The 25,424-nt window shown below is 46.2% G+C and overlaps 1 protein-coding gene across 2 annotated transcripts in view; it reads left to right on the forward strand.

Moving 5' to 3' along the window:
• The first annotated feature begins 1,154 nt into the window (after positions 1-1,154).
• The window catches only part of LOC114020399 (BTB/POZ domain-containing protein KCTD16), a 38,297-nt gene continuing 14,027 nt past the window's right edge, over positions 1,155-25,424 (forward strand). For both annotated transcript variants that reach the window (XM_027826333.3, XM_043522076.1), the window contains exons 1-3: positions 1,155-1,307; positions 1,579-1,635; positions 17,540-17,665. In XM_027826333.3, coding sequence (XP_027682134.3) covers positions 1,292-1,307; positions 1,579-1,635; positions 17,540-17,665 — 199 coding nt within the window. In that variant the 5' untranslated portion in view covers positions 1,155-1,291. The remainder of the gene's footprint in view (positions 1,308-1,578; positions 1,636-17,539; positions 17,666-25,424) is intronic.

A 25,424-nucleotide genomic window follows, 5' to 3' on the forward strand; every position in this document is an offset into this window, starting at 1 on the left:
ATGAGCCCAAGCAAAACCCCACAGACAAACATTCAAAGCTGGACTCAAACAGTGTGGTCTAGTTCTGTCTCCACGGCTAGACAAATTCCACTCCCTCCTGGACCATACCAAAGCATCTCAGCTATGAAGTTACAGACATGACATCATGGGAACAAACTCTAATTGGCTGATCATACAGCCAACTGTATTTGTTATAAACAATTCCGCCAGCTCTGACTCACAGATAACATGTTTACAGTAACAGCAGGTACCTGGAGCTTGCCATGTTTCTCCATCCCTAACCATGGAAAAAAATCCTCTCCTAATGTTCTTAGAACTACAGGAGACTAAGACTGCTGTTCAAAGGGCCATTCATGTGGATACACTGAAACAGTGGCACCTTCTCTGGGCTCTCCCTGTTAGAAGTGCTGCTTGTGAAGGAGGTAACTGCAGGAGGAGGTGAGTCAGAAGAAAATCGCATTGTGCCATGAGTCACGTGGTAGGCTATGTAATTTAGATACCCGAGCTACTCACAGATATGTACTCAGTGGGCTTACTGGGCCTCAAGGTGTCCCTGAGTCTAGTTGGTCCTGGTGATGTATTTAAGCTATGGAACCGTTACTTTTGTTTTCTCTATACTGCACCATTACATTTCTAAGACCTTTGCTAGTGTGCATGGACTGTAGCCATTTTGTCTTGGAAATGGCTGCAGACAGTTAGAGGGGAGACGCAGACAGTATGTGTGTGTGTGCTCTCTCTGTCATGGAGACTTTGCTTTTGTTCTTTCTTATTGTCCTCTTCTTTAACCTATAATGAAAGCCATTTCAGATGGGAAGTGAAGGGTTGCTCTGGGTGTATGGGAAGAACATAACAGGGTTGGTGAAGTTGTAGCACAAGGGGATAGTCAAGGGCACCCATGTGACACTGCTTTCCCAGGAGAATTGAGCCTTGCAGAAGAACTTGCCTTTGGCTCGTGCATGAAGGCATTTCCCTGTAGGGCAATAACACTTTTAGTTGATACAAGCTATAACCTTCCTCGTTACTGTCCTCCTCCTCAGTTCATTTGCGTACTGCGTTCCTATTGGTTACAATTAAGTCAGCTACAAATTAAGTTAGATCTGTGGCACACAGTCAAGCAAAGCCATTATTTAAAGCCACCGAATAAAAGTCCATTAACTCAAGCCTTGAAAATCAGTGTTTGGAAGGTGTCCATGGACATCACTTTAACTACAGTGCTGAGGTGGGTCTGAGTTGCAGAATTCCGATCTGGATCCATGTTGGTCCTTGGTTTGTGCTTCCCTACTGAAATGGTATGAATACTCCTGGAGGTGAGCATATTCCAGAGAGATTATTAGAGATGTTTCAAAAGAAGGCCATGGCTCTTGAAACATAAAACATGGCTGACTCTGCTGCAAGTTCATGGGGAAATATTGTCCCTGAAAATGATTTTTAATGGGAGGGGATCATTGTGGAATTGTTGGGGTTTTACCTAATACTGGCCAAATTTGGGAGCCTGTACAAAGAGATGTTACAACCAGAGCTGTAGAGTGATGCTGGTGGCAACTCAGAGCAACACATTCTTTTTGCTTCTTACTCTAGGTTCCGGAGCCCGAGGGCAAGGCTCAAGGCAGGTTTCTGGACACTTCAGTTTCCCAGGTAAGGTGCAACATAAAGGAGTGTTATTGTTCTGGGGGGAAGCTATTGGAGGGGGGTGAAGGGTCAGTTATGGTATGGAGAGGGCTTGGGCTGTAGGTTTGAGTTTTTGTTGTGAATTTCGTGTAGATGAAAGGCCATGGCTGGAGACCAAGTTCCTCTGGGTCTCTACTTGGCAGGTACAGCGTGAGTGGCAGCAGTGTAAGCTTTCCTAGCCATATTCCTCATTGTCATACTCTGATGAGGGGGCTGGAAAAAGCGGATCAGATTTCAAGCAGGACCTAGTTTGGTGTGACACCTGGACCTGGAGCCCAGGAGTGCAACCTGGTGACTGGTTGCTCCTGGACAAACACAGTTCTCTGAGCAGGTAACCCTGGCCTCTTAGCATGTGGAATAAAGATCTCTCTCCTGCAACTCCACCTGCGACATCCCTTATTGCTAACTAAGCAAACCTGGACTGCACTTGGCAAGACCTTCTCTGGGAGTATAAGAGGGTTTCTCTGTCTCACTCACTGAGGCTCATTCATTCCTTGGTCTCTTTGCTTAGACTGTCAACAAGACAGTAACTTGGTGGCTGTTGTGCTGATGGTGTTTGTCCAGCTGTCCTCTGTGGTGTGGGTGTGAGTGTAATCCTGGTTCCATTGAAGTCAAGGGAGTCTTACCATGGGCTCCAGAGAGGCCAGAATTTCACCCAGAGAGTTTGTGAGCATGCAGGGGGGTGTGGACGTGAGGGCAGGGATTTCTGATGCTTCTGTCATCTGCTAGCCAGTCTGAGGTGTGTCCTCCAGTAGGGACAAGTGGGGTTTGTAATTCTGAGGTGTAGAAACATAAGCCATGGGCTAGACCAGGGGTGGGCAAACTATGACCTCTGGGCCGAATCTGGACTGCGAGCCAGTTTAAGCCGGCCTGCGAGCCTCATGATGTGGCTCGGCCCTGCTTCAGCACTCCCGCCAGGGCTCTAGGTTGTGGGCCGCACCAGCAGCTTGGCCCTGCTCCGGCGCACCAGCTGGGGCACTGGGTCGGGACCACATGACGCGGATCGCCCCGATCCAGTGCTCCAACACTCAGCTCGGCCCCGCAACGGCCAGGGGCCGGACTACGCAGCTCGGCCCCGCTCCAGCTGGGGTGCTGGGTCGGGGGCTGCACCAGCGGCTTGAGGCTCCTCTCCTGCGCTCCACCACTCGGCTCAGCCCCGCTCCGGTGCTCCAGCCGGGGTGCAGGGTCCAGGCCGCACCACACTTGAGGTAAGCGCTGCTCAGAGCCTGTACCCTTGAGCCTCTCCCCATGCCCCTGCCCCAGCCCTGATCCCCCTCCTGTTCGCCAAAACCCTCGATCCCAGCCCAGAGCACCCTCCTGCACCCCAAACCTCTCATATCCTGCACCATCCCAGAGCTTGCACCCCCAGCCAGAACCTGCACCCCTTCCCACACCCCTGCCCCAGCCCTGATCCCCCTCCTGCCCTTCGAACCCCTCGGTCCCAGCCCAGAGCACCCTCCTACACCCCAAACTCCTCATCCCCAGCCCCATCCCAGAGCTCACACCCCCTCCCATACCCCAACCCCAATTTTGTGAGCATTCATGGCCCGCCATACAATTTCTATTCCCCAGTGTGGCCCTCTGGTCAAAAAGTTTGCTCACCCCTGCGATAGACTGAGACCATCTCACTTGTTCTACCTGTAAAACGGGCTGGGTGTGAGCTCCACTCTCCAGGTGGGAAGGTTGAAAGATTTAACCAAAACTGCCATTTGTCTAACTGCCATTAACTGAACCTGCCCTCAGTTCCCAACTAAAGTTTGGAAGTTGGGTTTTGACTCAGCCCTGAAGCTTGTCTGAGAGGGACTCAGGATACAGGCAGGTGGCACTGGAGGGACAGGTTGACATGGTACACTGGAGACTGTTTTGATTGCTTCTTGATTAGCGTGGTTAGGAAAGGGAGGTTAGCTACTGTATGGTAGCATGCAAGATTTCTTGCCTCTCAGATGGGTCCTAGTGGTGGTCAGAGTACTGCCTTTTATGGATGGGTGGTAGATTTCCCCAGCTGGAATTTCCAACATCTCTGCTAAGGAGGGTCCCAGGTGCTCTGTGATATCCAGGAAGGGTGGGGATCTCAGTCACATGGGGGTGCCCGGATTAGTCTAATTTCAGCACTCCCAGATGAACACAGCCAAAGGATTTTGATCGTAGTGAGTTTTACTTGCATTTGAGCCTGAAAGAGAATGCAAAGCAGATTTGTCCCCTCTGGGTCTGGGTTTGTGGTGAACACAGCATCCTGGAGCCATGAGGATGATGACTGTGTCATGGCACCAGGGGTCTCGGTCAGACCAGATACTGTGCTGCAGATGTCTTGAAAAAATTCCATGACTCCAAAACTTAGGTGGGGTTTGCTGGCTGCTAGCCAGGCCGGCTAGAGAATTAGAGACAGCTCAAGAGCAGCATTCTTGCTTGGTCTTTAAAAGATGAGAGGGGAACACAAAGAGCATATGCATGATTATATCTATGACTGGAAGCACTGGCTAATGGCCTGGAATCTGTTTTGAATTAGCTTGTCTCCCACTTGGCAGCATCCCAGTGCGCTGGCATGACTCGCCCCCCGTCGCTGGGCTCAGACAGTGCTCAGCTCCCATTACAAAGAGCGGTCTGTGTCAAGCCCTTCACTGCAAGATCTCTGCCACTTCAGGAGTGTCTAACCCCAAGTTCCCAGGCACTCACAGCAGGTGCTGGGTTCCAAAACTGAAACAATGCGAAGAGGTGATGGAAAAAAGATACATCCATTGTCTGGAAGGGAGGTTGTCCGGCCCTGGACCTGACTTGGTCAGGCTTTACCTGGTCCAAGATCTATTGTCAATCTGCAGTCCAGGTCTCAGACTCTGAATAAGAATGTGGAGAAAGACAGAGAAAATGAGAGGAAGGATGGTCTGATGGTGAAGGTTGTGCCCTGGTACGCAGGATGTCTGCATTCAGTTCTTGGCTCTGCTACAGCCATTCCATGTGACCTTGGGCAAGTGCTTTTGTCTCTCAGAACCCAGTGCCCAAATGGGATAATAATGCTTCCTTTGTCTATTTAGGCTGAGCTAGGGCCTGTCTCCTCCTCTGTACGGTGCTAGCACAGTGCGGCCCTGATCTCGATTCGGGGCCTCGAGGCACTGCTGAAATAAAAATGAAGTGTTCTATTTGTCCAGATGGACTCTTTAATGAAGAAGAGGCCAGCTGAAAATGTGGCTCATTGTAATAGAACATCTGAAGAGAGGGATGGCCTGTACTAAACAATACCCAAGCACAAGGGAGAACTAGCTATAAAGTGTCAGCCATGGACCGTCCAGGCCCTGCACCAAAAGGTACATTTTTCTAACCTCCCCTTTGAAAACGAGGCAAGAAGCACCAGTCAACTCAGATGGCGTGCTGAGGAGACAACAAGAGAAGCACAGTTCAGTGGATGGGGAATGAGATTACAAATAAGAAAAGCTGGGTTCTGTCCCTGACTCTGGCCTGCTGTATGATAATGGTCCCTCCTTGCCTCAGTTTCCCCTTCTGCAAAGTGGGGATCATATTACCGACCTGCCTTTGTTGAGTGCTATAAGATATATGTAGGAAAGGGCCGTTATGAGAGCTAAGTATAATTAACTTGCTTACACTGCTTTAGTGGACTCGCTCCTCATTTACACCAGTCCTGGTCAGACCAGAATTGGGTCCACTGAATTTTTAAGTAAGCACGATCATTTGGTACCCAGGGACACAGCATCTGGGAATCCTACCTAAACACAAACAGATTGGGTACAGATTGCCGAGCAACACTTGTTTGTTAGCATCCTTGTTCCCCATTACAGAACCCTGGTCAAACCCAGACACTGAGCCCTGGATCTCATCAAACCCACTGGCATTTGATGGGCCCTCCACTGAAAATGCTGTCAGGAAAGTCTAATTCCCATAGCTAGCAGCAGGAGCCACCCGGCAGCTCTTAACATCCTGAGCATAGAAGGCAAAAGGGCAGCACATGAATTATGAAGACACTAACTAGCATTTTACGGTTCCAAGGCCATCACTCCCAGTCAAGGAGTAAATTGGATTTGATCTACAGCCCACATGTAGGTTGCACACAAGGCATTGATTAAAGAGGGAAAGCTGGGCTGCAGAGCCTCTGCGAGGCTCCCTAATGGTGCTGAAATCACTGTCATTAATGCACAAAATCGCTTACGTATCTATAGCACCTTTCATCCCAAGACACAAGCGAGCAGGGGTGGTCTTGTGGTTGAGGTCCCTTGCCTGGGACACAGGAGATGTGGCTTGAATTCCTGACTTTACCATGACTCGCTCTGTGACCTTGGGCAAGCTGCAGGGGCCCAGATCCTGAAACCAATGGGAGTCAGGTGCGTGAATACCACTGAGGACCTGAGTCTGGGAGCTGGATTTTCCAGAAGATCTCCATATCCAGAAAGTCCCCTTTAGCACAATGAGTAAATCAGCACAGCTGCGTTAACAGAGGTGTCCTCTGTGCACTGGTGAGTTTCGCTCCACTGTGTATGTTAGAATTGTGCTCAGGTGTAAATTACAGTGACTGCAGATTTGCACACACAGCCACAGTAACTCTGAGCAAGCTAAGGTGTAGGGAGTAACACTGAAAGTGCAGCATATCCTGGGTGGCAAGAGAAACATGCAGAGAGCCCTGGGACTTCAGTGTAGCAAAGGGAGGGCAGTTCCAACAAAGCCAGGCAGATGGTATGCCAGTCTCCTCCATAGGCGTGAGAACTAGGGGTGTGGGGAGTGCTGCAGCACCCCCAGTTTTTGTGTGGGGTCCCAGCCCCACGCCCTGGGGTCCACTACGGGCCCCACATGCGGGGTCCCGGCTCCCACCAGACCCACGCCAAAGGCTCCGCTCCCGGACCTGAGCTGTCAGAGTGCCTCCATTCCCTACCACTATACTATCAAGGAACCTGTGAAAGTTACAACATGGGTCACAGTTCAGCCTCTTGCATATTTTGTTTCCCCTCAGAGTTAGCAAGATATGCTTGCATTGGGGTATTGGAAATGCTTGTGGGAAGTTGTGCTATTCTGGTCAGGTAAGAAATACTATGAGAATAGTAGCTTCTCTTGGAAGGGAAATCTGAACAAACCTGGTCAGTGATCTCCCAACTGTCAAACTTTCTTCTACAGCCCTGCAATACAGGCTGGGGCATTCAGGCTGACTAATTGTATGGCACAAAGAATGTGCTGCCCTGTGCAGTGTGGTGGTAGGGAACTTGGGGGGGAGGGGGGTGGGCACTAGTGCATAGAGGTTTCCTGTTAAATTTGGAGATAGTGGAACCTACTTATGCAGGGTTTAGACGAGAGGCCTTCACTGTCCTTTCTCCATTTGTTGTGCTTTAAGAGCCTTCTTTTCAACGTATATGGAAAGTGGAAGTGTCTTACAGCTATAAACCTGCTTCCCCTAACATGTGAGTTGGCTGGTGATTTTGGAAAGAGGACTTTTCCTCTCAAAAGCTGAAGTGGCAGCTCAAGCCTGGACCTGCATGTGGGGACCTGGTTGCCGCCGGAACAGCACTCAGGGCTCTGTTCCTGGCCCTGCACGTGGGGTCCCGGCTGCAAGACCCATACCTGGGGCTCTGCTCCCGCCCTCAGCTGTGGTCTCAGCCTCAGCCCCCTTACCCATGTCCACGTCCCCCCAGCTCCCGGAGCCAGCTCTGGGGAGAGAGGGCACGGGCAGGGGTTAAGGGGGGGGGTGAGGTAAAAAGTTTGGGGACCACTGACTTTCAGCACCCCCACTGTAAAAACTGTTCCAGTGCCACTGGTCTCCTCTGAACCTGGGCCTTGCAAAGGGAGGAACATTTTCCAAAGGTGAAACCTGTATGAGGAGCCAGTTTGGAGTTACTCATCAAGCCATTTCCTCCAGGTTGATATATAATGTCAATTAAGCCCAACTTTCTCTCTCTCTCTCCATTTATATGGCCCTTCGTCGTCCAAATATCTGATTACCTCCCAGCCATTAGCGACTTTACCCACACAGTCCCCTCAGGGAAGTGGACAAGCATGAGCCTCATTTTACAGATAGGAAACTGAGGCAGGGATCTATTAAGTAGAGCTGATCAAAGAAAGTTCAGCAAAGCAGTATTCTGAGGGAATTCTGACAATACTGCAATAGCTCATTAAGATTATTATATATCATGTACTACAAAATAAAAGACACCAACCCAAAAAGGAAATTTGGAGGGAATTTTCAGAGAATTAGGAAGTGTTTGGTTTTTGTTCCAATTCGTATCCAAATCTCAGAATCCTCTGACAACCAGAATTTCCACCCTCCACTCAGCTCTGATATGAAGAGAATTCCGTGAAGTCACACAGGGAATCTGGAGCACAGCAAGAAACTGAACTCAGATTTCCTGCCTCTCATTCCAGTGTCTTAACTATAAGACCACCCATCTCACAGCCATGGTAGCCTCTCCCATGAATGCATTTGGTCAGAGAAGCAAGTTCAGCCAGCTGGATTTGGGAGGAGGCTCACTGCATTTCATCCTCTTCCGTGTTGGTCAAGATCCAGTATCACAATGTGACACCGGAATCACGGTGGACTTGTGCTATCACAATGTTCCATCATTGTCACATTAGGACGGCATGTCCCCGCTTCGGTCATTTGGCAGGATCATCTAAACATCCCCTGGGATGGCTGAGATGGCAGGATGCAGTCAACTAACCTTATCGACTTAATTCTGCTGTGGCTTTCAGACAGAGCTGCCTCTCCATCCCAGTTACCTGCAGCAGGCACTGAATTATTAACCTGACATCTCTGCTGAGATGGGGTGGAGGAAGGAGAGGGAGCTGTAGGAAAGATCTCCTGTAAGGCCGTGTCTCCTCCCTCTTCCCCAAAGTGTGCAAAGCCTCTATTACAGATTCATTAATAGCAAGGCCCCTGCCTAGCACTCAGTAGGTCAGTACAGCCTCGGCAGGGACCTCTCCTTTCCTTCCCCCTCCAATCCTATTAGTATTAGAGAGTGGATAGCGCTATAACAGGAAAAAAGTCCATCTCGGAGCAGCACGGCTGACGGCTTGACTTTTAAATCTTTAATAAGCATTAGCTTTAGCAGCAGCTCCGATGTGCTGGGGAATGGCATAGGAATGGAAGCCTAACCGGTGTGCCTGGCTGTTTAGCTGCTGAGAATGGGTCAGGGCCAGGTAGCTGGATGTGTGAATAGTGGACAGTAAAGCTCATTTACTCTCACAGGTGTTTAGGGGGGCTGAGCACAGTATTTCTGCATGGCCGGCCTCTACAATTCCATTTAAACCCTTCCCTTCACGTATCGGCCATGACCTGAATTCGGGGCCGTGTTTTCCTTCCAGAATGACATCACTGCAGCTGCTTTCCGCTGTGCCCCTTGCACGCCTTCTGAGGTCATTGCCATCCACCCAGGAAACACAACGACATGACCTCAGGTCAATAAAAAGAGGAACCGATTTGCAAAGCTGTTGTTTGGAGATTAATTTTCTCCACCCCCATTCAATTCCCATGAGAGTTACCTGGAGTGCAGTGATATTACCTAGCCCTTTAGTGTTTCATTCTATTCTGGATTTGGGAGCTCAAACAGTTTAGTTTGCATTCTTGAAATTTATAATGACCCTTTTCATTTGAAACAGAGATTGAGGGACAGATGGTGGCTATGCAAACATTACCAGCCTGCATGGGTGATCAGTGACGTGGGAGGCATAAGGGCCATGTTTATGGCTTAGGGAGGAGTTCGTAGATGGAGCAAATGAGATTAATTAAAATAGACTCTAAAAGCGCTGCTCTTTGCACTTGGTGTCACTGGCAGTAGGTGCTGAGCAAACTTGTACTCTGCTGCCCTCTAATGGATGGATTATTTTATTCCTGCCCATGTCTATACTGGCTCCTACAGGTTGAGCTGGTTGTGGGGCACGGTTTAGTTGTCTGCACATCGTACTCATGATATCCATGCTTCTTACATCTAGAAGTCCTAATTGACTCAGCCCTTTGCTTTTTGGAGATAGAGGCATTCAGTCCCATCCCATCCTTTCCGTTCGCATTTGTGTCTAGCTGGTGCAGATGGGCATGGAGGATTCCTTGACATGTCTCCTAAGAGATTTCTGATGTTCTTGACCAAACCCATCCCTCCCTCCCCTAGAGCAGGGCTGGCTGCAGTTCAAGACATGTTCTTAAAATGCATTTCCATAAAAGGGGCAAGATTCGAATATAGGGCCGTTTCCCGAGAACATGCAACTCCCATTGACTTCCATTAGAGACGGTAACACAGAACTGCGCATAGCTGCTAATTAGCTGCTATGTTAGCTCACCAAGTAGAGGCCTGTTGGATTGGAACTCAAGATCATCATGAGTCCTATTCTCGATGGACCATATACAGGTGGCATTAAGTGACAGTGAAGTCTATGAGTGGATGTGGCCATAGGTCATTACAGGGTGAGGATCAGCAGCTGGACTGAACTCTTGTGTGCCCCAGGTATTTGTACTGAAGATGAGCAGTATGCGTGTGTGTGTGTGTGTGCACGCTAGAGCCCTCGGCTGGCTGGAATATTTCAGGATCGCTCATGTGAGCAAGAGTTCCCTCTATTGACTGAGTTAAAGGGACCACTTAATCCCTTCGAGATCTGTTTTGGAGCCAAAGATCATGATCATAGTCCTCTCGCAGAGGCTGCATGTGTACGGGTCAGCTGATGACTTTGGGAATCTGTATATAGGCAGCCATGGATTGCTTATACAGCACATCTCTCTGGGGAGGAAACGGGTCAGACTGGGGAGAGTGTGGTGGTTCGGTTCCAAGCTCCGCCCACAAAATTAGCTCTGCCCAAAGTGTGTGTCACCAAAGTGAGACATCACTCACAGTAGATTGTGCAGATGTTCAAAACATGATTGTGCTGCTCTCTGAGCTCCAGTTTTTCTTGAGCTTGGCTCCCCCCTTAGGGTTTGAATATGCCCATGGGCTTGGCTAGGTGCTTGTGGGGGTGGGGGGGGGGAATAAGTGGCAGCATCCTCCAGTCATCACCAAAATGAGCCGTCACTTGCATTCATTGTGCTGATCGGTGACCTCCATCTCATGAGCAGTGAAACAGTTAACAGATCTGACATCTGCTCTGTCGTCACTGGGCACACAGGTTAACACTAGAGCGGATTGGAAATCAGAATTTTTCAACCATCTCTAATCACAGCTCAGGTGACTCCTTTAGTCCAAAGAGCAATGTAATGTTTTTGGCGCTGAATAGCCCAGGTTCCATCCCTGCCGATGCCCAGGATGTCCGTATCTATGCAGCCCTTATTCCTTACCCTTAGCCCTTGCTTGGGCAAATCTTCTGTTTAAAGCAGATCAGAGGTTTGTTGTCAAGACCTTTCTTATGATGGAAAATGGCTTTTTGTTCAAAAGGAAATTTTTCTGTGGAAATTTTCATTTGGGTCAGAATTTTCTATTTTACATTTTTAAAAAATGGAAACCAAAACTGAGAAATGTTTAGTTCAAATTTTCATTTTGGTATAAAATTTGTCATTTTTCACCCTTGATTTTCAGTACTGTGTTCCACTGTGTACTGCATTAACTTGAGTCGGAGTAGAGAGGTTATTTTAGCTCTGTATTCAGCACTTGTGTGACCTGTGTGTCCAGTTCTGATGTCCACAAGTCAAGGGGGATGTTGATAAATTAGAGAGGGGTCAGAAAAGAGCCACAGGTATGATTAAAGCATTAAAAAACATGTCTTACAGTGATAGACTCAAGGAGCTTCATCTATTTAGCTTAACAAAGAGAAGGTTAAGGGGGGATTTGATCATAGTCTAGACTCTATAGGTACCAACTTGGGGAGCAAATATTTAATAATGGGCTCTTCTGTCTTGCAGAGAAAGGTATAACATGATCCAAAGGCTGGAAGTTGAAGCTAGACAAATTCAGGCTGGAAATAAGGTGTACATTTTTAACAGAGAGAGTAGTTAATCATTGGACCAATTCACCAAGGGTCGTGGTGGATTCTCCATCACTGAAAATTTTTACATCAAGATTGGATGTTTTTCTAAAAGCTCTGCCCTAGGAATTACTGTGGGGCAGTTCTCTGGCCCGTGTTATACGGGAGGTCAGACTAGATGATCACAATGCTCCTTCTGGCCTTAGAATCTGTGAAACATGCAGTAGGGAAATTCTAGCGTGCAGCACATTGGTACACTTTAGAATTCACACGACTCCAATGTGCGTTGCTGCACCGTGTAAACCAGCCCTTAGTGACCTGTCCAATGTCTTCTCTGGCAAAGCCAACAACTCCGCTCTCCTGAGTTACAGGCTGACTTTTTAACCACCAGATCATTTTTCCATCTGTCTGCCCATTAACTCACTAGGCTACTGACTCTGAATGGGGAAGTGGGGAGCGCTTTGGGAGAAAGAGAGATGTTATGGAAAACTAGATCCCATTCTGTCCTATAGTGCGTACGCAGCACAAATCACTTCTCCCCATGGCAACTTACTGAGTACTGCCCTGGCTGCACAGTATGCTCTCTTCAACACCACTTCACCTCATCAGCAAACAGCCAGAGCCTGAGACTCCAGATTTCTTCAGTAATTGAGTCTTAATTTGCTGTTTACAGAAGTCTTTTTTTTGCCAATTAGCTGGAGAGGGGAAGTGAAGGGAGGCAGGGGCAGGTGGATGGAGCTCCGAAGAGACCTGATGAATGGTGTTGGCACTCACAGGACATTTCTGCTGCAGGCAATGGGGTGGGGAGGTGTCATTCAGAGCCCAAGCTGTGTACATTGAGCAGAGGTGATCTGTTTCATACCAGATGGCTTATATATTCCAAGCATATCGTTTCCTTTGCTATCCTCATAGCCCGGGTCTTATGAAGATTCCCCACACAAAAGAAGGGCTCTCAAAATAAACTTTTGTGTTACGAAGAATCAGGCATAAGGTGGGCTCCCCATAGGCGTTCTTTTCAGAAAGCTGGGTTGATATTTTTAAGCAGCGTTCCCTTAATTACATCACTTGAACCGGTACTGTGCAGGCCTCTGAAAGGTTGAAATATTCATGTTTGATAGTGGTGGGGAAATAGTCCAGATGTTGATGGTGTATTGAGTGGAGCTGGTTGGAAATTTTCCAACTAAATGTTTTGCTATCAGAAAATGCCATTTTGTGGAAATCAAAACTTTCTGTGGGAACATGTTGATTTTGGTGAAACATCATTTAGGAAAACAAATCAAAACCAAGCATGTCAGTGAGGTCATTTCAACCTCATCAGGAGGGGAATGCTTTTATTATTTTGTTTGCTTCAAAACTACTTTTGGGTTCAACGTTTATTTCATATTATAAATATATTTAATATAAGATAAAATCAACAAAACCAAATCCAGAATGCATCGTTTCCATTTTATCAAAACAAAAAGTTTTGATGGACACAAAATAATTTTTTTGGGTGGGAAATTATGGAATTTTGGGTTTTCATTTTGATTTGGAACAAAAATAAAGGTCAAAGATCCCGGAATTTCCCACAAAATGGAAATTCTGGTTCCTGCCCAGCTCAGTCTCACAGGTTTGAATAGGTATCCACAGGCTATGGACAAAGAAGGGTTGGCAGGCAGTCTAATGTTGGGTATGATAGCAAACCAATGCCAGCAAAATGTATCTCATGGGGAAGAGTGACTTGGGAATTGGGGTAGCCAGGAGGTAGCTCCCCCTTGTAAAGAGGTTACATACTACAGGCAAGGGAAAGGTGGAGAACAGGACTATAGAGCGTTGCCCCCAAAATTCAGGAGAAATATGACAGACCCGACTCATGCTCCATCAGCAGATCAGTGGCATCATGGGAGGGGAGTGGATTCCACAGGGAAGCTCAGGCAGGAAGCGGGAGGAACTCCAGCCAGGAGAGCTCAAAGGGGTGGAATGGTCCAGTGGCTCCCATAGACCTCACATCTGCGCTCTGGAGGCAGCGGGCATGAATGGCCTCGAGAGAATCCCCTTCCCCCAGGGGAGTTAGTTTGTGGAGTTATAAGAAGGTGCTGCTTAGCGTTGTTCAGGCCACTAGTAATCTTCTGAGTGCTCCATAGCTGACAGCGGCATCAATTGTTTCTCCAGTTCTGCTAGCCCCCTTGACGACAGGCTGCCTAGAGCCTGACAGTGACATATCATACCTGCAATGACTCTGCCAACTGACAGCTGCAGCGGTGCCCCCGGGGAATATGTCAGCGGGGGTGCATCGGCACTGAAGGGCGATATCCCTCTGCCCAATCCACTCCAGCATGTCTTTGTGCTCTGAGCACTTTTCCCTTAGATGTCAGCTTTATCATATTCATGTCCCCTTGTTTTTCTGGAAGGCTCTTTCCTGGTGCAGGGCAGCCCTCCCTAAAGCATCTTCTCTCATCCTCCCCAGTGCATTCTGGGTAGTCTCTCTGCCAGCTTTGAAGTTCTAGATAGCGGTATTTGGTTTTTATCACTCTCTGTTAAGGTTCCCCTGACCTCCCCGTGAACCAGCCGGTTGGGGCAATGGGACATTCATGGGCTCTACTTTGATGTGGGGAAAGAAGCCTCTCTAAAATGTAACTTCTCCAGAGGAAATAATATTCTCTTCTGCTCATGGCATAGTTCTGATAGGGCCAAGAATGACACCCTTTATGCTGTCTATGGGCTCTGGCTGTGGTCAGTGATTTCATAAACAGAACAATCTCTGGCTGTGCTCTAATCCAGGGCCTCTCAACCTTATTTGATAGGGCCCCCCTTCTTTATGGCTGTAGTCATTTATGCCCCCACCCCCACCCCGCCAGTACATATACCGCCACCCAGCTCTGAAGGCAGAGCAGAGAGCAGCAGCTGCTAGCCAGGCACTCAGCTCTGAAGGCGATGCCGCCACCCGCAGCAGCACAGAAGTAAGGGTGGCAATGTGAAAAGTGATATTCATCAATGTTACTTTTCACAGCAGACTTAGCACCCCATTGCCACCCTTACTTCTGCACTGCTGCTGCTGCCACTGTGGGGTAACAGCCAGGGCCCCACCGCCTCCAGGTGAAGGATTGGAGGTGTGGGGGGAGGAGAGCCTGAGTCTGGGCTGCCTCCCAGTGAGGGAATGAGGGTGTTGGGGGAAGGAAAGCCCAGGTGGCGGGGCTCCGGCTGTCCCCTTCTTCATTCCCACCTCCTAGGTGTGCACGGCCCTGCTGTTCGAGCCCTGGCCACCCTGGGCTCAGCCAGAGTTCTTAAAAAAAAGAAAAAAACACAAAGCTTACACCTCCCTTGACACATTCCCTTGCCTCCCTTGGGAGGCTCGCCCCATCATTTGAGAACCACTGCTCTAGTTGGAAAGGCCCAGTTTGTGCCACCTTAACTCACACGGGACCCGATCCTGACCTCAGTTAAACTGGTGTAAATCAAGAGCAACTTCACTGCAGTTGTTCTTGATTGTCCCCAGTGTAACTGGTCAGGATCTGGGCCATGGAGTAGTATCTTATTGCTCAAGTAGTCACATTGGGCCTGATTCTCCTTTGTTTTTACACTGCCAATGATTCCAGTAGAGTTATTCATGATTTAACCCCATGTGAGAAGATAATCAGGGCTACAGATGTCAATGGGATACCTAAGATGTGAGGCGCTGCTCAAGGCAAATAAGGGTGCTGCTCGCTGGCCCCAAAGGAAAAGGCTATAGGACCCAGTTCCCCACTGCCTTGCCCTTTGTGTTGGTGCTGTGCAAAGTGAGTGCATTTGTGGGAACATTTTACACTCTCTCCTAGCACAAATGGCCTGATATTGGACGTTGGTCTCACGTGGCTGGAAAATCAAAAAGCCACATTTTAAGTATATATAAAGATCAAAGTGCTTTTCTTGGCTAGATGTTAGCCAGAGAGGAAAAGAATTCTCTCTTGGCCACCAAACTTAACACCACGGCTGTTGAAAGTGAGAGACAGGAGACATTAGCACTCTTTGTTGCACAATTTGTAAATAGTCGTGTTGGTCTGTTGTTCGGGCCCGATATTGTAAAACTTGACCCTTGGGGTCATGTGTGTAACTTGTTTAACCTGGAAATGGAGGGGGAAGGAGAAAAGGGAAAGATAAGGAGCAAAATGGTATTTGCAGTGCATTGCCTCATTTGTTTAGCACGCTGAGCAATAATGTAAGAGAGCTGACAAAGAGCTCAAACCTAAAACAAGATCAAAATGGGAAATTAAAACAGCAAGTGAGTAACTGGAATAGCCTTCTTGCCTACAGTGTACAAGAAACTGAGGGAAGACTAGGAGATTGTCAGGCAAGATGCAGCCAGCAAGAGGGAGGACAATTAGGCTAGCAAAGACGGCTAAATCGCTTAGAAAATGAGTTGCCCAAAACCAGTGCTGTCAAAAATAATAATTGCTGAGTAATTTGCTTGTGTGTGTGTGTGTGTGTGTGTGTGTGTGTGTGTGTGTGTGTGTGAGAGAGAGAGAGAGAGAGAATATACAGAGATGAGAACATAGGAGAGAAAATGTGCACAAAAGTCTGTCTATCCGTCACCCCTCTTAACTGACACCAAGCCTCACCCTCCACACCACACCCCTGCATCCATACCAGAATAGCCCAGAGGTGGAAAGCCATAGCCCGTTCTCCATTGAGAGTGTGTCAGTGCCACACCCCTGGGAGCACACGCTGCTGGGGAGCAGCCCTCAAAGGGTGAAACAATCTCACATAAAGCACAATGCGATCAATGGAAATGAAACAGCCTGGACTTGGTTCAGCCCGAAGATCCAAAGGGAGCATTTACTGTTACTGTTGGTTTAAGTATCTTGTTACAAATACTATAGTGTGGAAATGCATCCGATGAAGTGAGCTGTAGCTCACGAAAGCTTATGCTCAAATAAATTTTTTATTCTCTAAGGTGCCACAAGTCCTCCTTTTCTTTTTATAGTGTGGAAAATGCACTGTCTGAATGGTTCTACTGGTCCTGTATGGGTAGGGGAGTGGTTATGTTATATCAATCCAATTAAAAAGGAAATATCTATTTAGCTACCTCTTTACAGTATGCAAGGTAGTTTCTAGAAGGGAGGGAAGTGGGTGGAGTGGAGAGAGACTGGTTTGCTAGTTGTATTCTATGATACACAATTGTACAGAGCTTCTCTGCTCCTGCCAGTATATTTTGGGGCCAGACCAAGTCTTGAGAGCTGGAGATAGGAAGGGAGAGAGAACAGACAAATAGGGCTGGTTGGAAAATTTTTGTCAAAAGAGTTTTCTGTCAGAAAATGACCATTTCAACAAAACTGAAATGTTTTGTGAAATTGCATCAATTCTGATGAAATTTCATTAAAAAAATCAGAAAATAGTTTGAATATGTTGTCCCATTTTGAAATTTTCTGATGAAAAATTTAGATTTTTCATTTTGAAATGACTTTTCATTTGGACATTTACTTTATTTGATGTGTTTTAGGGGGTTGGAATCAAAACAGTGTTTTGAATTCATTGAAATGAAATGTTTGGATTGACTCAAAGTGACTTTTTTTTTCATTACTTCATTTTCTGAAAAATTTCAAAATGTTGGCTCTTTGTCCCAAATTGGGACAAAAGGATTTTGAAATCTTGACATTTTTCACTGGATGGGAGAGTCTGTTTCCGAACCAGTTCTATGGACAAAGGAAGAGCGGGAAACAGAAAGAAAGAACCAGATCTCTTTAAACTGAAAGAGTATTGTTATGCTCTCCCTGACTGTAGAGTGTATGCTGGGAAATCCTGTGGTGTGACCTTCACGTACTGCCCAGGGGAAGGTACCTTCATGTGGGGATTAATAGGCTTGGAATGTATTGGAGGAGAAGCAGCATCTGATCTTGTCTGTATCCAGGTGGGCAGCAAGACCCTTAGAATGGGAGAGATTTCATAAGACAGTCCCTGCACTCCTGCTACATATGGCCCTTGCCTTCTCTTCAAGTTTTCTGGTCAGGAATCTCACCTTAATCACTCTCTTTGGGTCGGGGCTTTTTAGGTAGCTCCTGCCTCAGCATGGCTGCTCCCCCTCCTGCAGACCCCGAGCAGAGCCTTAAAGAGCATCTCTCCTCTTCTTCTGAGCCCACGCTGGACCTCAAGGCAGATGAAGCTGCATTACTTCCAGGTGAGAACGTTTGCCAGTTGGGTCCCACATGCCATGTGCGGTGGGCACATGGGGCCAAATGCAGGCTCTTCGCAGAATCTCAGGGTCTTGTTGCCACAAGCAGAACAATTAATTCACTTGGCGTCACATTGGCAGCCTTGCTTAGCAGCACCTCTAACACGGACCTGGGTTTTATAAATCATCCAGTTAGCAGGTAGGAATATGATTATTCCTGTTGTGACGGAACTTAAAAGCCTTAACCAGAATCAGGGCCCTGCTGTACTAGGTGCTGTACAAACCCATAGCTCTTGCCTCTGAGCTCAAAGCCTATTGAGCTGAGGTGGAGAGAGGAAGTAGAACTCTTCCCGTTTTATAGGTGAGGAACTGCAACACAGAGCGATTAAAGGCCAAGTTTTTAAAGCGGTGTAAGTGCCTAAATACCCAGCCCTATGTCACAGGGGTCTTGAACCCAGCTGTTGTAAATTCCAGTCCAACCCCTTAACCAAGAGATCATCCTTCTGCCCCATGATGGTCTAAGTTTCCAGAGGACTCTTACTTGGCTATGAGTGTCACTTCATCGGGTCCAAATTCCAAAGTTGTTACTCAGCAAAACTCCCACGGACCTTCAAGTGAGAGCTTTGTTCAAATAAAGGATGAATAAGAAGTGAGTCAGTCAGACTCTTTGGTCTTTTTCCTCTATCACCCCATAGGCGGTAACAGCGAGAAAGCCACAAAGCTCAGCCCTTTTGGCTCCAGCACTCCAATGAGAGGAAACCTTTTACCATAAGAGGTTCCCTTTCCCACTGCCGACAGCATGGATTCATGTACAATACCCTCTGTTAAGCCTTTCACTAGTGCTGTCTGCTGCACCCTTTGAGTGATGGTGGATTTTAGCTGTGGTATATGAAGCATTTATGTTGCACTTCAGGGCTGACCAAGGTTCAGCCTGAGAGTTGTAGTTTCCCAGTCCATGTCTGACGTGTGTTGTACAGCACTCAAGTGATTAATAGAACATCTTTGAAGTCCCTTGGCTCCAGAGTTTTCTAAACAGCATAAAACATTTTTAGGGAGGCTCTGGCCACATCAACAACTGAGGAGTTGTCTACACAGGGGAGTTAGTGAGGAGTAAGCTAGGCTGTGAATTTAAAGCGCACTAGCTACTCTGCACTAACTCCCTGTGTGGACACTCCTGCTGCTCACTAAAAGCACCCTCCTGTGATTTAGCTTAATGCACAAGTGTCCACCTGGGGAGGTAATGAAGAGTAACTAGAGCATACTAGCTACTCTGGGCTATTTCCCCATGTAGACAAACCCTGAAAGAATCCTGATCCAGATTCTCAGCTGGTGTAAATTGGCATAAAATCTGTTGACTTCAATGGAGCTACCCCAATTTATACCACTTGAAGTCCGACCCCTGTGCCCAGTAGGTCAGGTCAGTTACGTGACCTAGTTTGGTTGCCAACAGATATCATACGGTGACCACACTTACTTCCTGTTCTATGTGTAGGGGAGATATGAGGACTCTCACATGGTCATTACATATTAACTAATGCTAAATACTGATCTTGTAATGGCAACCACTGTATTTTAAAATTGATAACTGTAGATGGAGAATAACAACTGGATTCTAAGTGTGAAAGCCTGACTCCGTTGGAGTCAGTGGAAGAACTTCTTAGTACTACATATGGACCAGGATTTCACCCTAAATATCTAATTCTGTATCTAATATCTGTATCTATATAATGATTGTAAAATAGCTCTGTCTAGAATATATCTAGATCTCTTTCTAGATTCTCTCTCTCTAATCTCCTTCTATCTATCTGAAATATAGCTATATCTATTCTGAGATATTTAAAATATATCAATACCCTATCTATATGTTTAAATTTAATCATACTATTCCTGATTTAAAATGACAGGTTTCAGAGTAACAGCCGTGTTCGTCTGTATTTGCAAAAAGAAAAGGAGTACTTGTGGCACCTTAGAGACTAACCAATTTATTTGAGCATAAGCTTTCGTGAGCTACAGCTCACTTCGTCGGGTGCATACTGTGGAAAGTTTAGAAGATCTTATTATATACACACAAAGCATGAAAAAATACCTTCTCCCACCCCACTCTCCTGCTGGTAATAGCTTATCTAAAGTGATCACTCTCCTTACAATGTGTATGATAATCAAGTTGGGCCATTTCCAGCACAAATCCAGGTTTTCTCACCCCCCCCGCCCAAACTCACTCTTCTGCTGGTAATAACTTATCCAAAGTGACCACTCTCCTTACACTGTGTATGATAATCAAGGTGGGCCATTTCCAGCACAAATCCAGGGTTTAACAAGAACGTCTGGGGGGGAGGGGGGTAGGAAAAAACAAGGGGAAATAGGCTACCTTGCATAATGACTAAGCCACTCCCAGTCTCTATTCAAGCCTAAGTTAATTGTATCCAATTTGCAAATGAATTCCAATTCAGCAGTTTCTCGCTGGAGTCTGGATTTGAAGTTTTTTTGTTGTAAAATAGTGACTTTCATGTCTGTAATCGCGTGACCAGAGAGATTGAAGTGTTCTCCGACTAGTTTATGAATGTTATAATTCTTGACATCTGATTTGTGTCCATTTACTCTTTTACGTAGAGACTGTCCAGTTTGCGTGTGGGGGGTGAGAAAACCTGGATTTGTGCTGGAAATGGCCCAACTTGATTATCATACACATTGTAAGGAGAGTGATCACTTTAGATAAGCTATTACCAGCAGGAGAGTGGGGTGGGAGGAGGTATTTTTTCATGCTTTGTGTGTATATAATAAGATCTTCTAAACTTTCCACAGTATGCATCCGACGAAGTGAGCTGTAGCTCACGAAAGCTTATGCTCAAATAAATTGGTTAGTCTCTAAGGTGCCACAAGTACTCCTTTTCTTTTTGATTTAAAATGGCAAATCTGAAACCAAACTTAGATTTTTGTAAAAACCAAGCATTTAAAAACTATAAGAACAACCCAAATATTTGTATTTGACCTCATTCCAATGTAAGCAGTTTATCTTTTTAAAAAACAAACATTGCCTTCTACTGTTTGCACTCTCCATTTTGCAGCATTGTGCTAGCAGGAGCGCTTGAAAGTAAAATTGACTGGAAACTGGCTGTATTAAAACATGAAACTGACCAGTCTTATTTTCAGTACTCAGACTGAAAGGGAAAGGGGATGGGGAGAAGAGGCAGGCAGCAAAACTGGACAAAGGTAAATGAGTTTAAAAAAAAATCTTTTTAAATAATCAAAGGCATTATTTGTAACAGAGAGAAGGATTTTTTAGAAAAATGTATGATTTTTAACCTGTCAGTTAAAATAGACAATATTTATATAAAACCTACACCGAACCAAAATGTGTTTCTATTAAGTAGTACCATCCTTGGCAGCCTCCAGTGTAATTTTCTGTATTAGAAACTGAATCTTTTCTTTATGATTGTGATTCAGGCCCTATTCAGTTTCCTCTGAGTGTGATGATGTGTGATCTTCTCTCTTCATACTTATGGACACATCTGATACCATCTGGCCAGAAACAACAATCCCACTAAAATCGGTGGTCCTCTTTCTAGGACTCCTTGTGTCCATCATTGCTCAGGGTGAGGTGATTCCCCTGTCCTGATGACTTGCTACCACTCTAGCATTTTTGGTGCTATTGTTTTGTTTCATGGAAGGATTCTGGGCCAGTTATAATGGGGATATTAGGGAGAAACAGAGACACGGCCCAAATACGATCAGCAGAGGTGAGATATGAACTCACAAGAGACATATGGGAAAACTGGAGACAAAGGGGTCTAGCTTATGTCTCACCTGTTTCTTTTGGGGACTGAGCAATAAAATGGAGCTAAATGAAGAATTCCCTATTTCCTACGGTTGCGGATGCATGTACACACGCCTACACTGCATCGTAGACAATTTCTGGCTGCCAACTCACACATCCTATTTGTTACGCAATAGCTGACTATGCTTGCAAATGCACACACAATGGGTTAGGCTATCTCTGCCTGTACCTGCACACACACACCAAATGGTTTTGGTAACTTCTGTCTGTACCCACACACACACACACTCTCAGTGCATTAATCTCTCTCTTCCTCTCTCTCTTGTTCACTCTTATATATATTCAGATTTATAGACCCACTAAAAAGAATGCTTATTACACTGTAGGTGCCCTTGACATGACTTAGAAAATACAGCTAAATGAATACCCATACATAACTAATCTGTTGTATACACCTGGTATATTTATGTATGTCATTTATATACACAATACATTGGATGTTGCTGCTGCAGGCTCCACATGCACAATGAATTGGCCACGCTCAGGTATATCAAGAAATCAGTTTGCCAGGATGCATGTTATTGGCAACGACCCGAGCAGACTAAGATGAAATGGTGCATGTAGACATGGTTGGGTTTCTTCTCTCTGATTGGATGGCAAACCTCTTAGAAAGGAAAATAGAAAATGATAAAAAATCATCTTGGTCATACACCAACAACCTTTACCTCCTGAAGAATTAACAGCTATTCGCCTAACTTTTGTGTGAACAAAACCCATTTGCTGGAAGCTTCAGAAGGGGGGATGAACATGGACCCTATGCAAACCTGCTAGAAATCTGAATGAATATTTGTGGACAGTGTTTAGCAGGATTCACCCAGCTCTCCTAAGCTCCTTTGAGGGGAAACAGAAATCCAGTTGGTAAGAATTCGTCCCCAGAGCTTGCAACCCTAGAAGGTATGATGTCCTTACACCGTATTGCATCCAGCACTCAAGAGAGACTGTGAATCCCCCTTTTCCAAAATCAATTCCAAACCATTTCCTGATTAATTTTTGAATTTGCAAAGTCTGTTTTCCAGTAATCTTGCTACACCTGATCAGTGAGGCTACCATGAGGATTGGGCTGTCCTTTCACTCACTCACTGGCACACACACACACAAATAACTCTAGATGTGCTGGGCCAAATTCTGCCTGAATGGCAGGATGAGGGGATTATTGAGGAGGAGAAAGGCAGAGAGACCTAAAATAATCACCCCTTAAAATCTGCCAGTGGCTTCAGCTAGCTAAACAGCATTTCCTCAGTATTTGCATCATTCCTCACCCATTCCCAGAGCGAGATTAGGAAATAGTGCAAATATTGATGTAACCTTTATCTAAGGAAGAACTGGCAATGCTTTAAGGGCAACAACAGCTGTTAAGTTATTGACATTATTAGACTGCAATATGCATTTCTAAGGCATCCATCCCATCCATGAGCTAGGTGCATTTACATCCATGTATAAGCGTGCCAGAGGCCCTTCAGAGAGTTAACCACTTCTCACCATCTCCCCTGAACTTCTGAGTAGTCAGGTACAAATGGCTTCCTCCAGGGATATGTTTTTCCAGGGTCATGCCACAGCCTAGAGAAACCCACACACAAAGGGGGGAGTCTCATGAAGCACACCAATGACTTGATTGCTGCTGTGTCCAACCTGTGTCTAAGCAGCACTATGTTGGATCTAGCGTACACTGTAGATTCTGACCCAGGGAAGAGACTAAGTGGTTATAGAGGTGGGTTGACTTTGAAATTTGTCATGCTGGCAGGACTCCTTTTCCTGGAATATATTTGCCATGTGCTACCCTGCCACCTTTCAGAGTAACAGCCTTGTTAGTCTGTATTCGCAAAAAGAAAGGAAGACTTGTGGCACCTTAGAGACTAACCAATTTATTTGAGCATAAGCTTTCGTGAGCTACAGCTCACTTCATCGGATGCAAGTGATGAATCCGATGAAGTGAGGTGTAGCTCACGAAAGCTTATGCTCAAATAAATTGGTTAGTCTCTAAGGTGTCACAAGTCTTCCTGCCACCTTGTGCCTGATGTCCCATAAGGGAGCTGAGTAAAGATTTCTGCCTCAGAGACATCTCTGGGCTGTCACTGTAGTCGTGCCATTTGCACTCCAATGTCGTAGACAGAGACACATACACACTGTGGGCCAGATCCTCTGTTGGTGTAAATCAGCACAGCTCCACTGACTTCTGTGGAGTTACACCGATTTATGCCAGCTGAGGATAGGGCCCTGTGATGTCAGTGGATACATAAGGGCTGTGTTCAAGTCCTGAAAAAAGAAATGCTGGGACACACTCCTGGTATTTGCGGGACTATCCACCAGAAGTGCTGGAGCGCTGTTACAGCTCCCCCAAAACTGTGCTGGATCGGCATGCTGGAAAGCCGGGCATTCACAATGGTTTTGACCCATATCTTCAATGAAACTGAACAACTAGAGCAATGACCAAACTTCTCCTTCAACACCCCAGCCACATCATCCCATCCTCGTCATTTGACTCCGACATTGTGATCTGATTGTTAAAGTTCTTGATTAGGCAAACTACTGGGGACTCCTGCTGCCATCCTGTTGGAAATTTACCTCCCCTATGCTGGACATGTTGTTTGATGCACCCTGAGAGTTCCTCCAAAGAAAATTTTCTTTAGCTGATTGTGTGCACACCATTTCTACTCCCTGAAAACGGATGCTAGCGCTCAGATCAATCCTGGTAAATCCCAGCCTCTTGGGAAATCAAAGCACCTGGAGAACCGCAATCGTTAAAACTGGTCGCCTTTGAGGGAACTTCAAAGTGGGTTGGCTGCTTGTTCTGGATCTGACTGCACTGGTTCCCCTTTCCATCTGCTTGATGTTGATAACAAGGGATGATGCGGATGCTGCTAATCACTAATTACTGGAGTTATCGTGCTGGGTAGAATCTGCCATCCACCAGTAGGAACCATCTGAGATAGGACAAGACTTGTGAACTGTACAGAATGGTCCTGAACAAGGAGAGTGTTCTTGAATGGGGAAATGGTAAATACAAGCGAACAGAATAGGGACCGTCCTTCCTGAGCAGAGATGGTTTGTATGCGTGAGTGATTACACAGGAGCAGGACTGTGGCAATAATGGGCTGTGTTACTATGGTGAAGAAGGAGCATAAGACCTTCCTCCAACCAACCAACTCATGCATTAGTCTCTTCCCTAGCCTAGATAGTTGCCAATGACTGACTCAACTTGCCCCACTAAAACTAAATGTCAGAGACACTAAAAGTGCAGCACAAGTGCCTCCAATCAGGATGCATACTGATGAAGTGAGCTGTAGCTCACGAAAGCTTATGCTCAAATAAATTGGTTAGTCTCTAAGGTGCCACAAGTACTCCTTTTCTTTTTACTAGAAGTCTGTATCAGAGGAGGAGCCTGAATCCTAATCCCCAGAGTCCCATGATGTATTCTAACCATTGGCCCATCCTTCCTCTCTTGGTAGGTCTTTGAAGGTTTCTGTCTCAGTCAATGGCATTCTTCATTGAGCCACAAACATGGTGTTGAGTGGCACTGAGTGTCTGGAGAGGTCTTTCAGATGACACTTACAACAAACATCATAACCACTTGGAACTCAGTAAAAGTAGAGGTGTTAGATTTGATGGCCTGGACAAATCCTAGATTGGGTACTTATGGTGTTCCTACCTATGCTTCCTCTGTAGATTCATCAGGAAAAGAGACTTTTCTGTTTCCTCTTCAAATGCCTCTTTGGTGCTGCTGCTCACTTTTACAGAGTTGTTGTGGCTAGACACTAGTTGCTGAAGTTATCATTGGCTAGACTCTACCAATCTCCTCAGCAGTGGTTTCACTAAGCCCCATGCATAGTTCATATACCAGTTCTCACAATGTTGTGTAATCCTTTGGGCTATTGTGGAGATCTGACCTATGGAGTATGGGTCGTTTGCATATGCAGTTATGACAGTTGCATG

The sequence above is a fragment of the Chelonia mydas genome, chromosome 9 (genome assembly GCF_015237465.2).
Source record: "Chelonia mydas isolate rCheMyd1 chromosome 9, rCheMyd1.pri.v2, whole genome shotgun sequence".
Classification (NCBI taxonomy): Eukaryota; Metazoa; Chordata; order Testudines; family Cheloniidae; genus Chelonia; species Chelonia mydas.